The sequence below is a fragment of the Serinus canaria genome, chromosome 13, assembly GCF_022539315.1.
Source record: "Serinus canaria isolate serCan28SL12 chromosome 13, serCan2020, whole genome shotgun sequence".
Lineage (NCBI taxonomy): Eukaryota > Metazoa > Chordata > Aves > Passeriformes > Fringillidae > Serinus > Serinus canaria.
This window is the reverse complement of record NC_066327.1, coordinates 11865749-11880597: the sequence shown is the minus strand read 5'-3', so window position 1 is coordinate 11880597 and position 14849 is coordinate 11865749. Positions and strand designations below refer to the sequence as shown.

At 47.8% G+C, this 14849-nt stretch overlaps 1 protein-coding gene across 2 annotated transcripts; it reads left to right on the top strand.

Annotated features, from left to right (window-relative positions):
* The first annotated feature begins 39 nt into the window (after positions 1-39).
* On the top strand, positions 40-14718 carry DCTN4 (dynactin subunit 4). 2 transcript variants are annotated; one of them, XM_009091459.4, is made up of 13 exons: positions 40-1669; positions 2911-2981; positions 3396-3574; positions 5158-5201; positions 5922-6029; positions 7547-7620; positions 7956-8068; positions 9364-9473; positions 10873-10946; positions 11298-11352; positions 11820-11927; positions 12339-12436; positions 12607-14718. In XM_009091459.4, the coding sequence occupies exons 1-13, from the start codon at positions 1535-1537 to the stop codon at positions 12818-12820; spliced, it is 1383 nt and encodes a 460-aa protein (XP_009089707.1). In that variant the 5' UTR covers positions 40-1534; the 3' UTR covers positions 12821-14718. The 2 variants fall into 2 exon arrangements, with proteins under 2 accessions (XP_009089707.1, XP_050835663.1); XM_050979706.1 differs by lacking the exon at positions 40-1669 and adding an exon at positions 1977-2227.
* The last annotated feature ends 131 nt before the right edge of the window (positions 14719-14849 follow it).

Genomic DNA, 14849 nt, shown 5'->3' with positions numbered 1-14849 from the left:
TTCTGGGCAGCACAGGCCTGAAAAAGGATGCCCCGTTAACAAAGGATTAACCCTTAAAAGCAATAGCCCGTTGAATATTCATACATCCCATACATTATGCATAAATTCCATTCAAACAAAGATTCAGTCTGGTCATCATCATCTTCTTCCTCCTAATCCTAATGACGTCTTTGATCCTGAGTGAGGCAGGAAGAAGTCAGTTTCTTCTGATAAGAGAACAAAAAATTCTTTTTCTCTGAAAGATTTCAGTGTCTTGTGGCTGCTATCTGGTGCGAGTACCTCATTCCTTTCTTAAAAAAATATCCCACTTACACAGTTCCTATCTACAAAAGTGACCTTTTAACTACAAAACTACATTTATCATGCTATTAAAATGTTAATACAGCACTACTAATCAATACAACAAAATATATATAATATATATCTGAGTAGAGCCACATAATATGCACTTTTCACACTCCCAAGACACCTCTGTGCTCCCAGCACTCCTGGACACGCAGCTCTGCGGGGAGCAGTGCACAGGCAGCCTCCTCCCTGTCCCTCCAGCTGCTGCAGGCGGATAAAAACCGTGGGGTTTTTATCTGAGCAGTGGCAGATCCTCATGGACAGGGCTTTCCTGTGGAGCTGCTTGGGGCAGAGGGCAGGGACTGACTGCGGGCGCTGTGTGGGGATGGATCCTGGGCTGAGGGTGGGGGGTTCATGCCACAGGCCAGGCTGGCTCTGGCTTGTTTGGGCTATCCAGCAGCACACTGGGAGGGGTTTGCTGATACCAGCTCTGGCTTGTTTGGGCTATCCAGCAGCACACTGGATAGGGTTGATGCCAACTCTGCCCACCGAGCATACAGCAGAGCATCCGCAGGCCTCATGCTTTCCTGCTGATCCAGCGGCACGGGAATGTTCGTTCTTGTCAGGATCCTGTCTAAGTGGATGTGAGACTGAAGAGAAACCACCTTTGGGGTGTGAAAAGATCACCCTCTCTGCTCTGCTCTGGTGAGAGTCACTTGAGCTGTGTCCAGCTCTGGGCCCCAGCGTGAGAAGGACATGGAGCTGCTGGGCTGACTCCAGAGGAGGCCCTGAAGATGTTCTGAGGGTTGAGCCGCTCTGCTCGAGAGCCAGGCTGGAAAAACTGGAGAAGGCAAGGCTCCGGGAGACCTCAGAGCCCCTTCCAGTGCCTAAAGGAGCTCCAGGAGAGCTGGAGAGGGACTGGGGACAAGGGATGGAATAAGATGGAACTGCTTTCCACTGCCAGAGGCAGGGACAGATTGGATATTGGGAAATCCTTCTCTGTGAGGGTGGGGAGCACTGGCACAGACCAGCTGCGGCTGCCCCAGCCCCGGCAGTGTCCAAGGCCGGTTTGGAAGATGTCCCAGCCCATGGCAGGGGCGGTTCTGGGTGGCACTCGAGGGCACTGAGGGGCCAGCCACGCCCCCTTTCTGGCCGCGCCCCCTTGTTGGCCACGCGGAGGAGTCACGTGGCCAGACCGGCGTGGTGACGTCAGGCGGCGGCGGCGCGGCGGAGCCCGCCCTCTCCCAAGATGGCGTCGCTGCTGCAATCGGAGCGGGTGCTGTACCTGGTGCGCGGCGAGAAGGAGCTGCGGGCGCCGCTGCCTCAGCTGTACTTCTGCCGCTACTGCAGCGAGCTCCGCTCGCTCGAGTGCGTCTCGCACGAGGTAACGGCGAACCGGCCGCGCCTCACCCGCGTACCGGGCGGGACTGGGCGGGACGGTGCTCTCTCTGCGCGGAGCGATTGGGTCGCTCTCCTGCCTCTCACTCGCTTTCTGCTTTGCTATTGGTTGTTGGTCCGGCTGGCGGGTGGGTGCAGCGCTGCACGGGGCGCGCGGATTGGCCGCGAGTGACGGATGAGGCGGGGTTGCGCGTTGATTCGCTTTGAGCGCCTGTCAGTCGGTGGAGCTCGGGCTGTGATTGGCTGGAACGAGAGCACAGAGGCAGTTCCCCTCATGGGGGACGAGCCCCCCTAAACGGCCCCGGCCGGGGGAGCGGGGACCCCCCACACCTCAGTGGGGCCCGACTGGGGCCGCGGGGACCCCTCACCCTCGCCGGAATCCAACTCTTGGGTCAAGACCCTGCTCCCCGCCACACCTATGCCCATCGGGCTCGGCTGAGGAGGGGCCGGGACCCCCAGACCCACACCCCATGTCGATTTTTGCTGTGGAGGGGGGGTTTGGCGTCGTAAATTCTCGTATTAAAATCGCCGAGACTTGTTTTGTGTAAGCCTTGTTGAAATAAGAAATTGTGGTAGATTTGGGAAGCCTTGAGGGAATGACTGTGCAGCCCAGATCTCAGAAAAGGCAGCTGTAATGAAATGTTAAGGCCTGTGCAGAGCGGATTTGTGAACTGGCTGTATCCGTCATGAATTCACTGTGGTGTAAGCAGTGCAGTCATTGTGCGTGGCCATGCTTAATAATCAGTTTGAATTTCTCTTCAGGAAGGGGGCCCCAGTCTTGCTATTGTTGTTTTAATTGACAAAATTCACTGTGACAGCGGAGAGATACAAAGCATCTCCTGAAGTATGCATGTATCTGACTAGTGTAACTGCGAGGACACAATAAATTTAGGTCCAAATAGAAAATAAAATGTTAAACCTTTTGTTCAAGCTGCAAAATGAGATTCTGGTTATTGCTAAAAGTCAACACCCAACTGATCTTTTCTCATATACAAGGCGGAATAGTTTAATCCATTCTGACTTAAGGAACCTTATTATTTATGTTATTAAAGATCAAAATCTGGCTGAGATGGGCTAAGGTTTTGCATACCAAAAACATCTCAAGCCTTCCCTGGCTTCACTCTGCTGTTGCAAGACACAAATCCTTGTTGGATCATGTAGCACTTTGGGGTTTTTTGGACGAAGGTGTGCCAGATAATGTGTGTGATGTGGCTGTGTCTTCTTCAGGTTGACTCACACTACTGCCCCAGCTGCCTGGAAAACATGCCTTCAGCTGAAGCCAAGCTGAAAAAGAACAGGTAAAGTTGCCTTTTTTTTTTTTTTTTTTTTTTCTCCAATCAAGGCTCCCTATCTAAAACAATCCCTTCCCATGTTTGTCTGAAACTCTTCAAAAATTACATGGCTGTTTGTTGTGTTTGAGTCTGTTTTGGGGAATAAGTGTTTTTCCATCACGTACCATGGGCTGTTCATGACTTATGGGGGAATTTTTATAATCTGGGCTCATAATACAGAGGATTTTTAGTATCACATTGTGTTTTTCATTGCTGCTGCTCTTATGCTGCCTCTGAACCCCCCAAGTTCCTGTGACAGCCTGTTGTCCCTGGTGCTGTTGCCTAGGAGTTAATGATCTGTTGCTTTAGTGCTGATGTGGTTGTTGGGAGCATTTCTCTCAGCCTGGCACCCTTCTCAGAGCCCTGCCTTGTTGTTTGCAGGTGTGCCAACTGCTTTGACTGCCCGTGCTGCATGCATACCCTTTCCACACGGGCCACGAGCATCCCTGCGCCGCTGCCTGACGACCCGGCCAAGACCACCATGAAGAAAGCCTATTACCTGGCCTGCGGCTTCTGCCGCTGGACTTCCCGGGATGTTGGCATGGCTGACAAGTCTGTTGGTAAGGGACAGTTCAAAGGCTGTCTTGGTTTGGAAAGATAGGTGTCTGTTAAGGAAGGTAGGAGCCTCCCCTGAAATGGAGTATGTAAACCCTCCTCATCGCTCTGAATTGCATAAATTTTAAATGAAGGGGCTCTCAGGCAAAAAAAAAAAAATGGGAGGAGGAAATAATAGGTCTTTAATAGGAAAGAAAATAATAGGATAAAATAAACAATGCAGTAAACTAGAACAACACTGACAGAATCAGAACTCAACCTGACAGCATGTTGGTCAGGGTGTTGGTAGCAGTCCAGTTGGAAATGTGGCTGCAGTCCTCCTGAAATGTCAGGTGTTGTTCTGTTAAAGCAGAGGGTCCTGTAGAAAAGGGTGAATTCTTCCTTCTGAAGATCCAGTGGAAGAAGAGGCAGCTGCTGTTCTTCTGGGAAATGCATTGGAGAAGCTGTGCTGGTATTCCAGAATCTCCAGATTATATCTGGGTAGCAATGGTTGGCTCCTCCCTCTGGGTGGAGCATCTCCCAATGGGATGCTGTAATTTTTATCAGTCATGCAGTGGCATTCAGTAGCCTGTTATCATCAGATGTCCCCTCCCAGGGAAGAGTGATTGTGATCACTCAGAGAGAGATAAGGAAAACTGCCCACTTGACAAAAGACACCTGCCATACAGATGGTAATAGAATACATCTTGCCTTGCAATCTGGAACAAAGACACAAAACTAAGTTACAACATGAGCCCAGTCTGTGTTTTGAAGGTAACAGATAATCCAGTTAGTTCCAGACTGTGCTATAGACTTGATATCTGGTGGGGATTGGAGTTGTGGTTGGAAATGCACAGGAAAACTCTTTGTTGCTGAAGACTCCTCTGAGGAGCTGAGCTGAGTTAGTGGAATGTGTGACCCACTTTCATGCCTGTGTTACCTGACTAGTGAGAAAACTGTCAAACTGTTTTAGTCAGTGCACCCTCCCCACTGCTGAGATCTTGTTTGTGTGCTTTCACAGGCTTTGAAGCTGCTCAGTCTGACAGCATAAACACCTAATTTATTTTTCATCCCTTTTGTTCACTTATTCCAGAGTTGCTAGTCAGTGTTTGAACTCGGCTTTTCTCCAAGAGCACTAGAACAAAGCTTTCATCTATTTTTTTGGTACATGAGATGTACAGAAAATATCTGTCAGGTGGGGCTGAGTAGGCCAAGCAGATCTTCTGACTTTCAGTGTTGATGTGACTGAAAACGGAGCTGAGGATGCAGAGACAGCAGCAGCCAGTTTTAAGAGACATACATATAAACGCATGTACCTGCTGCTGAAGTGACTCCTGGGTGCTGTCCTGAGTATCTCTCAAGCAACATTTGTTTAAAAACACAATATAAAAGCTGTCAGAGCTCCTTCATTCCAAACCTGCCTGTGCAACTCTTTGAGAGGTGTGTATTTGTACGGACCTGAACTTAAACAATTGCAATGGTAGGTGTAGCAAAAATAGGGAATGTCGTATTTTATAAATAACCCCAAGATAGTTGAGTGTTGGGTGTGATTTCTGTGTGGCATCTGGAAACTTCCTGTGGACTTTGCTTTTTCTCTTCTCTTGTGCAGCGAGTGGGGGCTGGCAGGAGCCGGAGAATCCTCACACACAGAGGGTGAGTGAGTGGGAAAGCTGTGCTTGGGCTGAAATGCATCAGCCACAAAGAACTGTTAGAGTGTCAGGCCCTCAATCACTTTCTCTGCATCTATATAATCCTTCAGATACCAGTTCCAGTTCCTAATCTGCACCTTGAATGGAGGGAAGGCCTCTTAGAGGCTCCCCTGAGGATATCGCAGTATAAAATCTCCTTTTGAGAAGAAGCTCAGTTGAAACCAACCTATCTAATGGTGCTGTTAAGGTGAATGTGCTGCGTATGTATGTGAAAAAAAGCTGTTTTCCAATCAAAAGTGTGTCTAGGATCTGGAAAACACAACTGCACCTTTAACACCCTTCCCTTTTGCCCATTAGGGCTCCACTCTAAATGTGACCAGCCTCAGGGAGGGGGGAAAAGATGCTAAAGATGCTGTTTGCTCTGCCAGTCCACATTGCTCAGAGTTGGCACATGGCATTACTCTATGCAGTCATAACAAATTCATGAACAAAGTCTCAGTTGCTGAATTGCAGAGTGAGAATTGGACACTGCCCTCCAACACACATCATTCCCAAGGAAGGGTCATTTTGTCACCCACAGTGTGGGTTAAGACACATTAAGGTACACAGGCTTGCACAATACAGCTGGTAGTAGGAACAGAGTGAAACAAACAGCAGGAACCCCAGCTAATTCACAAGGAAATGCTGCAGCTGAGGTGACAGTGCTCCCTGTTCCTCCCTCCAGATTAACAAACTGGTTGAGTACTACCAGCAGCTGGCTCAGAAGGAGAAGATTGAGCGGGACAGGAAGAAGCTGGTGCGACGCCGCAACTACGTTCCACTGGCGTTCTCGGTGAGCTGCTGCTGCCATCCTCTCAGAGCAGGAAAAGGGATCCACAACAGCCTCAGCCTGGAAAATTAGACAGTTGGTAGCGCAATAGGGCTGCCCAGCTTTGGCTAATTGAGGACAACATGAAGAAAATGAGGCTTTTTTTAGGGATGAATACTTTTACACTCATTACTGTGTATTACATTGCTACTCTCTCTGATAGTCCTCCCCAGCAATGCCAGGAGGTTTATGCTTGCCATGCCTAGGAGTATGTTCTCCAGCAGTGAAGTGCAGTGCAGCTGCAGCCACATTGCCAGTGGCAGCCATTTCTCAGGACAGTTCATCCCACAGCTTAGTGACAGATAGATCAGCATTGTCTGACACTTCTCTGCATGAAATCCCTACTGAAGTTAACCTTAAGACTTGGTTATGGCTTGAATGACTTGTTTATTGTACCTGGCAGGGAAATGCTCACTTTGTTCAGCTGGGTGACTGCAAATGCTTGCTACTTCAATGAATTTTGCTTGCTCTGTGCCCTTGCTTGTGTCTTATGGCTGCATTTTTTGTCTCCGTTGCTACCTGCTGCTATTTTGGGGGCTCTCCACAGCAACACACTATACACGTAGTGGTAAGTCTTTTCACAGTTTCTGCTGGTGTTAAAGCTCTCATGGTACCAACTGAAGGGGAGTAACAGATCATACACTATGCCTCAGGGCCTCTGGCTTAGGTGTGCCTAGAACAAACACAGGTGAAGCCTAACTCTTCAGAGGGTAACATTTCTTACAAAAAATATTTTCTCTTCGTTTAGAAACAGGACAGTGTCTTTGAGTAAGTAATGTACACTTGAAAAGCAGTCTTTCACCAAACTTGGCTGAAACACAGCTGTCTGCTTGGCCAAGGCAAGTGGCTCTAACATTAATCATCTCATCCTTGGAAAATCTGCAGAGAAGGCTGATGCTCACATTTCTCATTTGGTGAGAATTCTAGTTTTCAGCCCTGCCCAGAAGGAAGATGTCTGCCCCCAAGCACCCTGGGTACAGCTCAGCTCTAGAAAGCTGAGTAGTAGCTCAGCTATTGCTAGTGAGAGAGACTTGTAGGTAATGAGGCTTGTAGGAGTTTTCAGCTGCTTCATGTAGTGCTCCAGAGCCTTTCAGATGGATGCATAACCACATCAACCCACTTTTTTTGGTAGCTGAGCTCTCATTCTACACTACTTGACATGGAGTTGCTCTGAAGAGAATATCCAGGGAAGATGTGTCAGTAGTGCAGGCTGGTGATTTGTGCAAGGAGCAAAAAGCTTTATTAGCAGTAGCCACACACATCTGTCTTTCCCCATCTGCAGTGCAGTGGGAATTGTTTTCTCCTTGCTAACAGTTTAAGCAGAAAAATGTATCTTAGGAAGCGTTTAATACCTTTTCCTTTTTGCTTTCCTTTGCTTATACCCCCATGCTTGTCATGCAGCTCAAAGGATGAGTTTGCAGCAGGTTTTTGTGTCCCATCAGAGGCAGACCTGAATGTGACAGTTCCTTTTTTCCTTGTAGGACAAATACGGCCTTGGAACAAGGCTCCAGCGCCAGAGGCCCGGAGCTCCCATCAGTGCCCTCGCTGGACTCTCGTGAGTCTCAGGGTTGGGGTTACCTTTGGGGGAAGCATTGGAGGTGTAGGCAAAACAGGAGTAAAGCAGCTCTAGAAAGATGATAGACAATTAGCAGATAGCAGTGAGAGGAGATTTCTCCTTTTCAGCACTGGAGAGGTGTCAGATCCTCAGGCGTCTCTGCAGCAGCTCCAGATGGTCTGCTTTCTCCCAAGAGGAACAAGGGACTGCTCACACCCTTGTTGCAATTATTGTTGTGCAGTCTCAGCTCTCACTGCCTTCTGTGCTATAATGCAGTTGCTGTCAGAGCACACATTCCCTATTTCATGACTGAGTTGCCCCTTATTTTGCTTTAGCCTGAAAGAAGGAGAAGACCAGAAGGAGATCAAGATAGAGCCAGCTGATGCAGTGGAAGAAGTGGAGCCTCTTCCTGAAGATTACTACACAAGACCAATCAATCTGACAGAAGGTAAAACCTTAGTATTCTGTCACTTTTTGGCCTTATATTTTGTAACATGGGCGTTGCCTACAAGCTTGTGGCATTCCTCATGACCCAAGTTCCTGATCATTTTTATGCTGGGATTGAAATACTGGGAAATACTTGACTTTTTAAATGGTGACTTTGAATGCAGCCTCAGCTTCATGTTGTACATGGAAAGCTCAGAGAGACAGAAGGCCTGAAGGGGTATTTCATTTTCTTGCTGGCCTTAATTTCTGTGTGTGTGAGACATCAACTTTTGGATGGAGAAAAAAGCTGATGTCCTTTCTCAAATAATAGCAGGAAATAAGGAAATAGCAGCTGCTGGGGATCTGGAACCAGAAGTGGACTGTTGAGTAACAATTGCGCATTGCTTTGACATCAGCTTGGAACAGCCTGTGTACGCTTGCCAGTTCTTTAGCTGACTCATAAATTTAATCCATAAATACTGTAAATTGATCAGTAAGACTAGGTGTGAACAGGATAAACCAGCAGGTACAGGAGTGGTGTGGGCTTTCACTGAGGTAGCTCCAAGTGGAATGGATGATGTTGATAGTTCTGCAGGCCTACAAAGTCTGCCAGTATCAATTAATTCATGAAAGGTTTGTAGAAAGGGGTAGATCTTCTTGGTCACTTTTCTCATCATGCTGTTGGCATTGAGAGTTTGATGCTGGTGAAGAAGACGGCTTTCCTGGTTCCTCACAGCGAAGGAAAGGCTGCCAGGTGGCTCACTTGCCTCTTAGGCACTGGTGCAGTGAGGAGCCTGCATTTGAGAGAAACCCATGGGAGGTTTTGGCTGCTGGGAGTTTCTTGCTTTGGGAGCTGTTTTCTCTAATTCTACGTGTGAGTCTGAGTTATGCAAACTCCTTGCTGAGAAGCTGTGTATTGTACTCATGCAGCACCCAGCTGTGAGGGTAACAAAGATGTGAAACTCATTTCTGTGGTGAGGGAAAGAACTGTGTTCTAGATGGTTAGAAAACTCTTGTTTCCATCCCAGCTCAGCTGTGAAAAATGATGTGGGTCCCTTGTTTCTCCTGGGCTAGCAGTGATGTTGCTCTCATGTTACTGTGCCCAGTCAGGACAGCCCTTTATTCAGCTTTTGCCTTTCTGTATATTTCTAGAAATGTGATAGTTGCCAGTGCCTTCTGAATTACGGGCTGCAGATGAAATTAAGTGTCTTAGAGATGGTGACAGGTCTCCACACAGTGCGAGGTACATATGTTGAATCCAGCTCAAGTTTCAGTTCCTGAGACATTTCTTTGTCTTGCTTTCTGTTGTGCTCCCAGTGACGACTCTGCGCCAGCGCCTGCTGCAGCCTGACTTCCAGCCCATCTGCGCCTCCCAGCTCTACCCACGTCACAAGCACCTGCTGATCAAACGCTCCCTGCGCTGCCGGGTAGGCAATTCAATCCAGAGCACTATTCTATTAGCCTCCTCAAGCCAGGTCTCATAAGCTCTCAAAGGCTTATAACACACCCAAGGTAACTCAGCTACCCTTGGAGGCGTAAAAATCAGCAGGATGGCTTCTGTTGCAGTGTTGGAAACAAAAGGGTTTAGTTAAAGGCAAAATAACAAACAGAGAAAAACTGAGCTAGGTGCAGGAGGTCTTTGCTCTTGGTGAAACACTTTACGAAAGCGATTAGTTTTTTTGTTTACTTCTTTTTCTCAATTGCCCATGCGGGACTTTTTGGCTTCTGTCTAATTAGCTATCCTTAAGTTTGAGGTGAAGTCTCCTAGGCCGATGAGGTGGCTTTTTCACCTAATTGAAGAGAGAAACTTCTGAGCTTCTCTCCTTTTTAAGGAGACAAAGGATAGTTTTGTCACTCCTTCAACAAAGAGCACACTCCTACATGCCCTTTCCAGGCTCTCAGCACTTGGGTGCTGGGAAGTGGGCTGCGGGTTTCTCTTTGAAAAGAAATGGCTTAAATGCTTCTGGTTGTTGAAAGTTCTCAGCCAGTTAGTGGTAGCAGCACTGAGGGGGTGAGGGAGGCTGTCATGTCTCTGGTTTGATGACAGTTGTGAAAGGGAGACAACACCATCAAAGATGCATAAAGATACAAAGGTGGTTTGTGCTAGTGCCCTGCCTAGCCAAGGAGTCAAAGAATACTGCCAGTGCAGTTGAAATTAAAAAAAAATAAATTTGCTGTTACTAAGGAAAAAAGTCAACAAACAAAATATTAGGGAGAGGCAGTGCAGAATACTGAAGTCACTAGAGTGAAAGCAGGGAGAGGGTATTTCACAGAAGCAAAGTAGAGATCTGTGAAGTAAAGACATTCAGGGGTTGAAAACAAGTTCTGCTGTTGGCTTTCTGCATGGCCCTTACTATACTACAGTCATATGAGGATATTTATTTATCTAGCTCCTCAAGTAATAGAGCAATATTATTGTAAGTATTTAAGATGCAGGATGCTGAACAAATGCAGAGTATTTTCTCAGAAATTAGTAAGCCTGATCCTGTATTTGAAGAGTAGCCTATGAGGAGATCAGGACTTAGAGCTGCTTCATTTTTTTAATGGATTCTGGAGCATGGATCGGGCAGTTATTTGTGCTGCAGTCAGTGTCCAGGTGTTTTCAAGACTAGTTCCAAGTCTTGTGTTTCCGAGGTTGTGCTGGATATGACATTTTGGGATATCAATAGCTGAACACATTGATGGCTACATGCACCCCAGATAGTTTTTATGTGCTGTGCTGGAGGCTGTAATGTCATGGCTGGTGACACAGCACTTGTGGCTCTGATTTGTCAGTGTGTGACTGCACACTGTCTTCGGTGCTGACTTAAATACCTTTCTCTCTAGAAATGTGAACATAACCTGAGCAAACCAGAATTCAATCCAACCTCTATCAAATTCAAGATCCAGCTGGTTGCTGTGTAAGTAAGAAATGGGGACTGGGGACAAAAACTCCCTGTTCATGCTTAGTTAATGCCTTCTATTTTAATTTCCTTTGACCTCTTGTGGGATTGTGTCATCCCTTAGGATGGTGTAATCACCTTTTTAAATATATTTAGCTTATCTGTAATAGGTTTGCTTGCTGATCTACTAAAGATTTCAGCAGTTTGACAAAAACACTGCATGCTGTGCCAGCGCCAGACTGTAGCAGGGTTTTGTAGGGTTAGGGTTATACAGCAAAAGGACACTTCATTTTTCCTTTCAGGAATGCTCTAATAGCTTTACAGACAGTAACACAGTCCCTCACAGTCATTTGCTCTGTTATTTTGTAGTAACTACATCCCTGAAGTGAGAATCATGTCTATTCCCAACCTGCGCTACATGAAGGTCAGTAGCTTTTCCAGAAGTGTCTTAGGCTGAGACATAGCCAGGAGCTGTGAATGTAGGATCTTTTTGGAAGATGATACGGTGTGATGATTGTTCCCTGAAAGCTCTACTCACTCCACTTACAAGGTGCAGGGTTTAAGGGAGTGGCCAGAGTAACACTGCATGTACTTGTCTCTGCAGCAGTAGATTGCTGTGCAGTGTGACATCATCACTTGCCAATGTCTGAAGAATAAAAGGTGTGGAATTGATATCTCAGCTAGACTCCCAAAATACATATTTCTTACATTAAGAGTTTTGCATGGCATTGGTGCCTTTCTTATGGGTGGGGAGTGGTCGCTGCCCATCCATTGAGAGGATGTGATGCAATTTTTGAAAGTGTTGATGAGTCAGAGAAGATGGAGGTGCTTACAGTAACAATGAATTTTAGCACAATTGCTTCTTGAGCTGTGATTCCTGAATCTCCCCAGGAGAGCCAAGTCCTTCTGACTCTGACTAATCCTGTGGAGAACGTCACACATGTCACATTGCTGGAGTGTGAGGAGGGAGACCCTGATAACATCAACAGCACTGCCAAGGTATTGATTGTACCCTCCTGCTGGGTAAGCCCAAGCCTCTTCCAGGGTTTACCACTCCCATTTGTCCTTCCACAGGGCACACTTTTCATATGTACTTCAACCCCTGCTAACTGTGCTGCATTTCCCTCCTTGGAGCATAAATGACTGTCAGCAGTATAAACAGCAGCTCATTAAGTATTTTGAAATTTTGGCTGTTCCTTGATATCGAAAACCCAAGGGAGAAATTTATTATTTCACTGGCAGGGTGGTAATCAGGTGGTCCTGGAGCAGAGAAAAGCTGAGGATGAGTCGCTTTTCTCTGCTCCAGGACCACCAGTAAAGCAGACCTCAGAATAGGAGAGCCCTCTCCTGCTTGCAATGTAGCTGGTGATCAGTGCTGAATGGCTTCTTTCTCTCCCTGCTCTGCTTCAGGTGGCAGTTCCTCCCAAGGAGCTTATTCTGGCTGGCAAAGATGCTGCAGCAGAATATGATGAGCTGGCAGAGCCTCAAGACTTCCAGGATGACCCTGAGTGAGTGTCCTGTGGGGATCCTCTCCCTTAAAAACTTGGCTCTTTGAGTAACTCCCTTTCCTCCTGTCTGTCTTCAGTGTGGTTTGAGTTCCTCTGAGAGCATTGTTCCACTTGGAACAATGCTTTGAGAACTTGGCTGACCCAATGTTCCTGTGTGTTCTGCCTTGCAGCATTATTGCCTTTAGAAAAGCCAATAAGGTGGGAGTTTTCATCAAGGTCACCCCACAGAAAGAAGAGGGTGAGGTGACCGTGAGTTTCAAGATGAAGCACGAGTTCAAAAACCTCACTGCTCCCATCAGGCCCAACGAGGAAGGTGACCACCCCTCGGAGGTGATCTGGCTCACCCATCATGTGGAGCTCAGCCTCGGCCCCGTGCTCCCCTAGCGGCTCCCAGCGCTTGCTCCCGACGGCTGGATGGACTGGCACCCTGAGAAAGCACCTGCTGAAAGGTTCTGCCAGAGCTCCTCTGTGATGTGTGGGTGTGCCACGGGCCCAGCCAGCCGCTAGGAGGGGGCTGAGCTGCCGTGGTTTGGGCTGGTTTGTTCTCTCTCCCCTTGTCGTAGTGCCCACTAACCACCACTCCACTTCCCCTCACTGCCACAGGCTAGAGTAACTTGCAGCATGTCTTAGAGCACAGAGAAAGATCTCCCTCCAGGTTTGCACTGAATTGGGCTTTATCAACAGATGATTAGGGCTGAATTTGGATTTATCAGCAGAAAAGAACCCATATGGTTTTTTTCTCCATGTCAGCCCATAAACCTGATGTTAACATACTCAATAATGAACAACTTCTCTTTCACACAGAGCAATGTCCTTTCCAAACAAACATTTTAAGGAGTGTGCCTGCCTTCTGCATTCTGGCAAGTTACTGCCAGCAGCATGATCTTTTCGTTTGGTTTTCTGCTCTCTCATAGGATACCTCAACTGTGTGGGTTGGGCCATAGAGCCCTACCCCTCTGGCATATGTAGCTTGCTTAGCTGAGGTGGCAGATGTTTTTTCACAAAGGAGTTGATCAGTTTGCCTTTAAACTTTAAACATAGTGTACTGTAGTGTTCATGGATCTGACTGGCAACCAAGCCTGCTGTATTTCAGCTGGATGTGGCAGCAGGATGTGCTGCAAGCTGGGAATTCAGGTTCTGCTGCAGCTCTTGATTGAGGCAAGAATGCTCTGGAGAGGCAGGGATGCTCCAGAGAGGCTCCCTGGCAGACCTCAGCTCAGTAAATGTTGTGTTGCTAGGGATTGTAGCAATGATGGTATGAAACCTGGAGAGTTAAGATTAGTTCTGGTAATTATAAAGCTGCAGTGGTGCTTTGGGTTTGTAATCTTTGTTTTTCCATTTAGGGTGGGTGGGAGGGAGGTGTAAAGGTGGAAACTCATATGTTAACGACACACACTGTACCAGGTCATTTACCCAGGGTATAATTTGGCTGCAGTCCAAGCTAAAATGGGTTATTAAGAGCTGTGTATCCAGGAGACTGAATTACTGAGAAGTGCATGGCTGGTGCAGGCAGGTGAGATGGCTCTTCCTGCAGAGCATTCCCACTTCAGACGTTGACCTTTGTTAAACATTTCTGAGGGGCTTTGACATGCTGCTGTGCTGGGAAAGGCTTGAACACCAGCCAGCCATGGCTCTGTCATGTTGCTTGTGCCATGGCTCTGCCAGTCCTCTGCATGAAGGAGCAGGATGAGGATGCCTGCTCCCTGGGGCGTGGTGCAGCACCCCGAAACATCTCCCTTAGCTCAAGGAACCTGCTGTGGTGTGCTGGGCGGCTCACGGCTCGCAGCCCTGGTCAAGCAGTGGGTCTCAAAGCAGCAAGGCATCACGTTTACAGCTCTGTGTAGGTGACACACAGATGTACAGCATGAGTTTGAGACTTGTAGTTAGTAATTAATGTGTAGTGCTAGTGCCTGCTGTGGCTTTCCCTGTTTGGATAACAAAGCACTTCACCTCTGGCCACTTCTCCTGTTCAGTAGCCAAAACAGCTGCTGCACTTCCACACCACCACGGAAAGACATCCCAGGACCCAAGCCTGGAGCTGTGCCTGGGGCTGGGGTTTGCTGCAGGCAACGTGACCTGCGCCCTTGTCACTACAAACAAAAGGTGCATTGGGCTGTGGCGCTCTGAGCTCGGCGAGCTGCTCTCCCCTCCCTGCAGGTGCCGTAGGCCGTAGGAAAGGTATTGCCGTGTCCCTGCCTCTGTCCCTGCTCCCCGACAGGCGCCTGTTGCCTTATGCTTGACGTCGTGTAGTGACCTTCAATAAACCACACGTGGCTCTCGGATTCTTTGCGCTGGCTCTTATTCCAAAACAATCGTTATTTAAACAACACAAAAGGCGGAGCTCCCCCGTCTTTGCCCAATGGTTTCGTCCCCATGCTCCCCCCCCCCTCCTTGCCTGTGGTCTCGCCCGTCG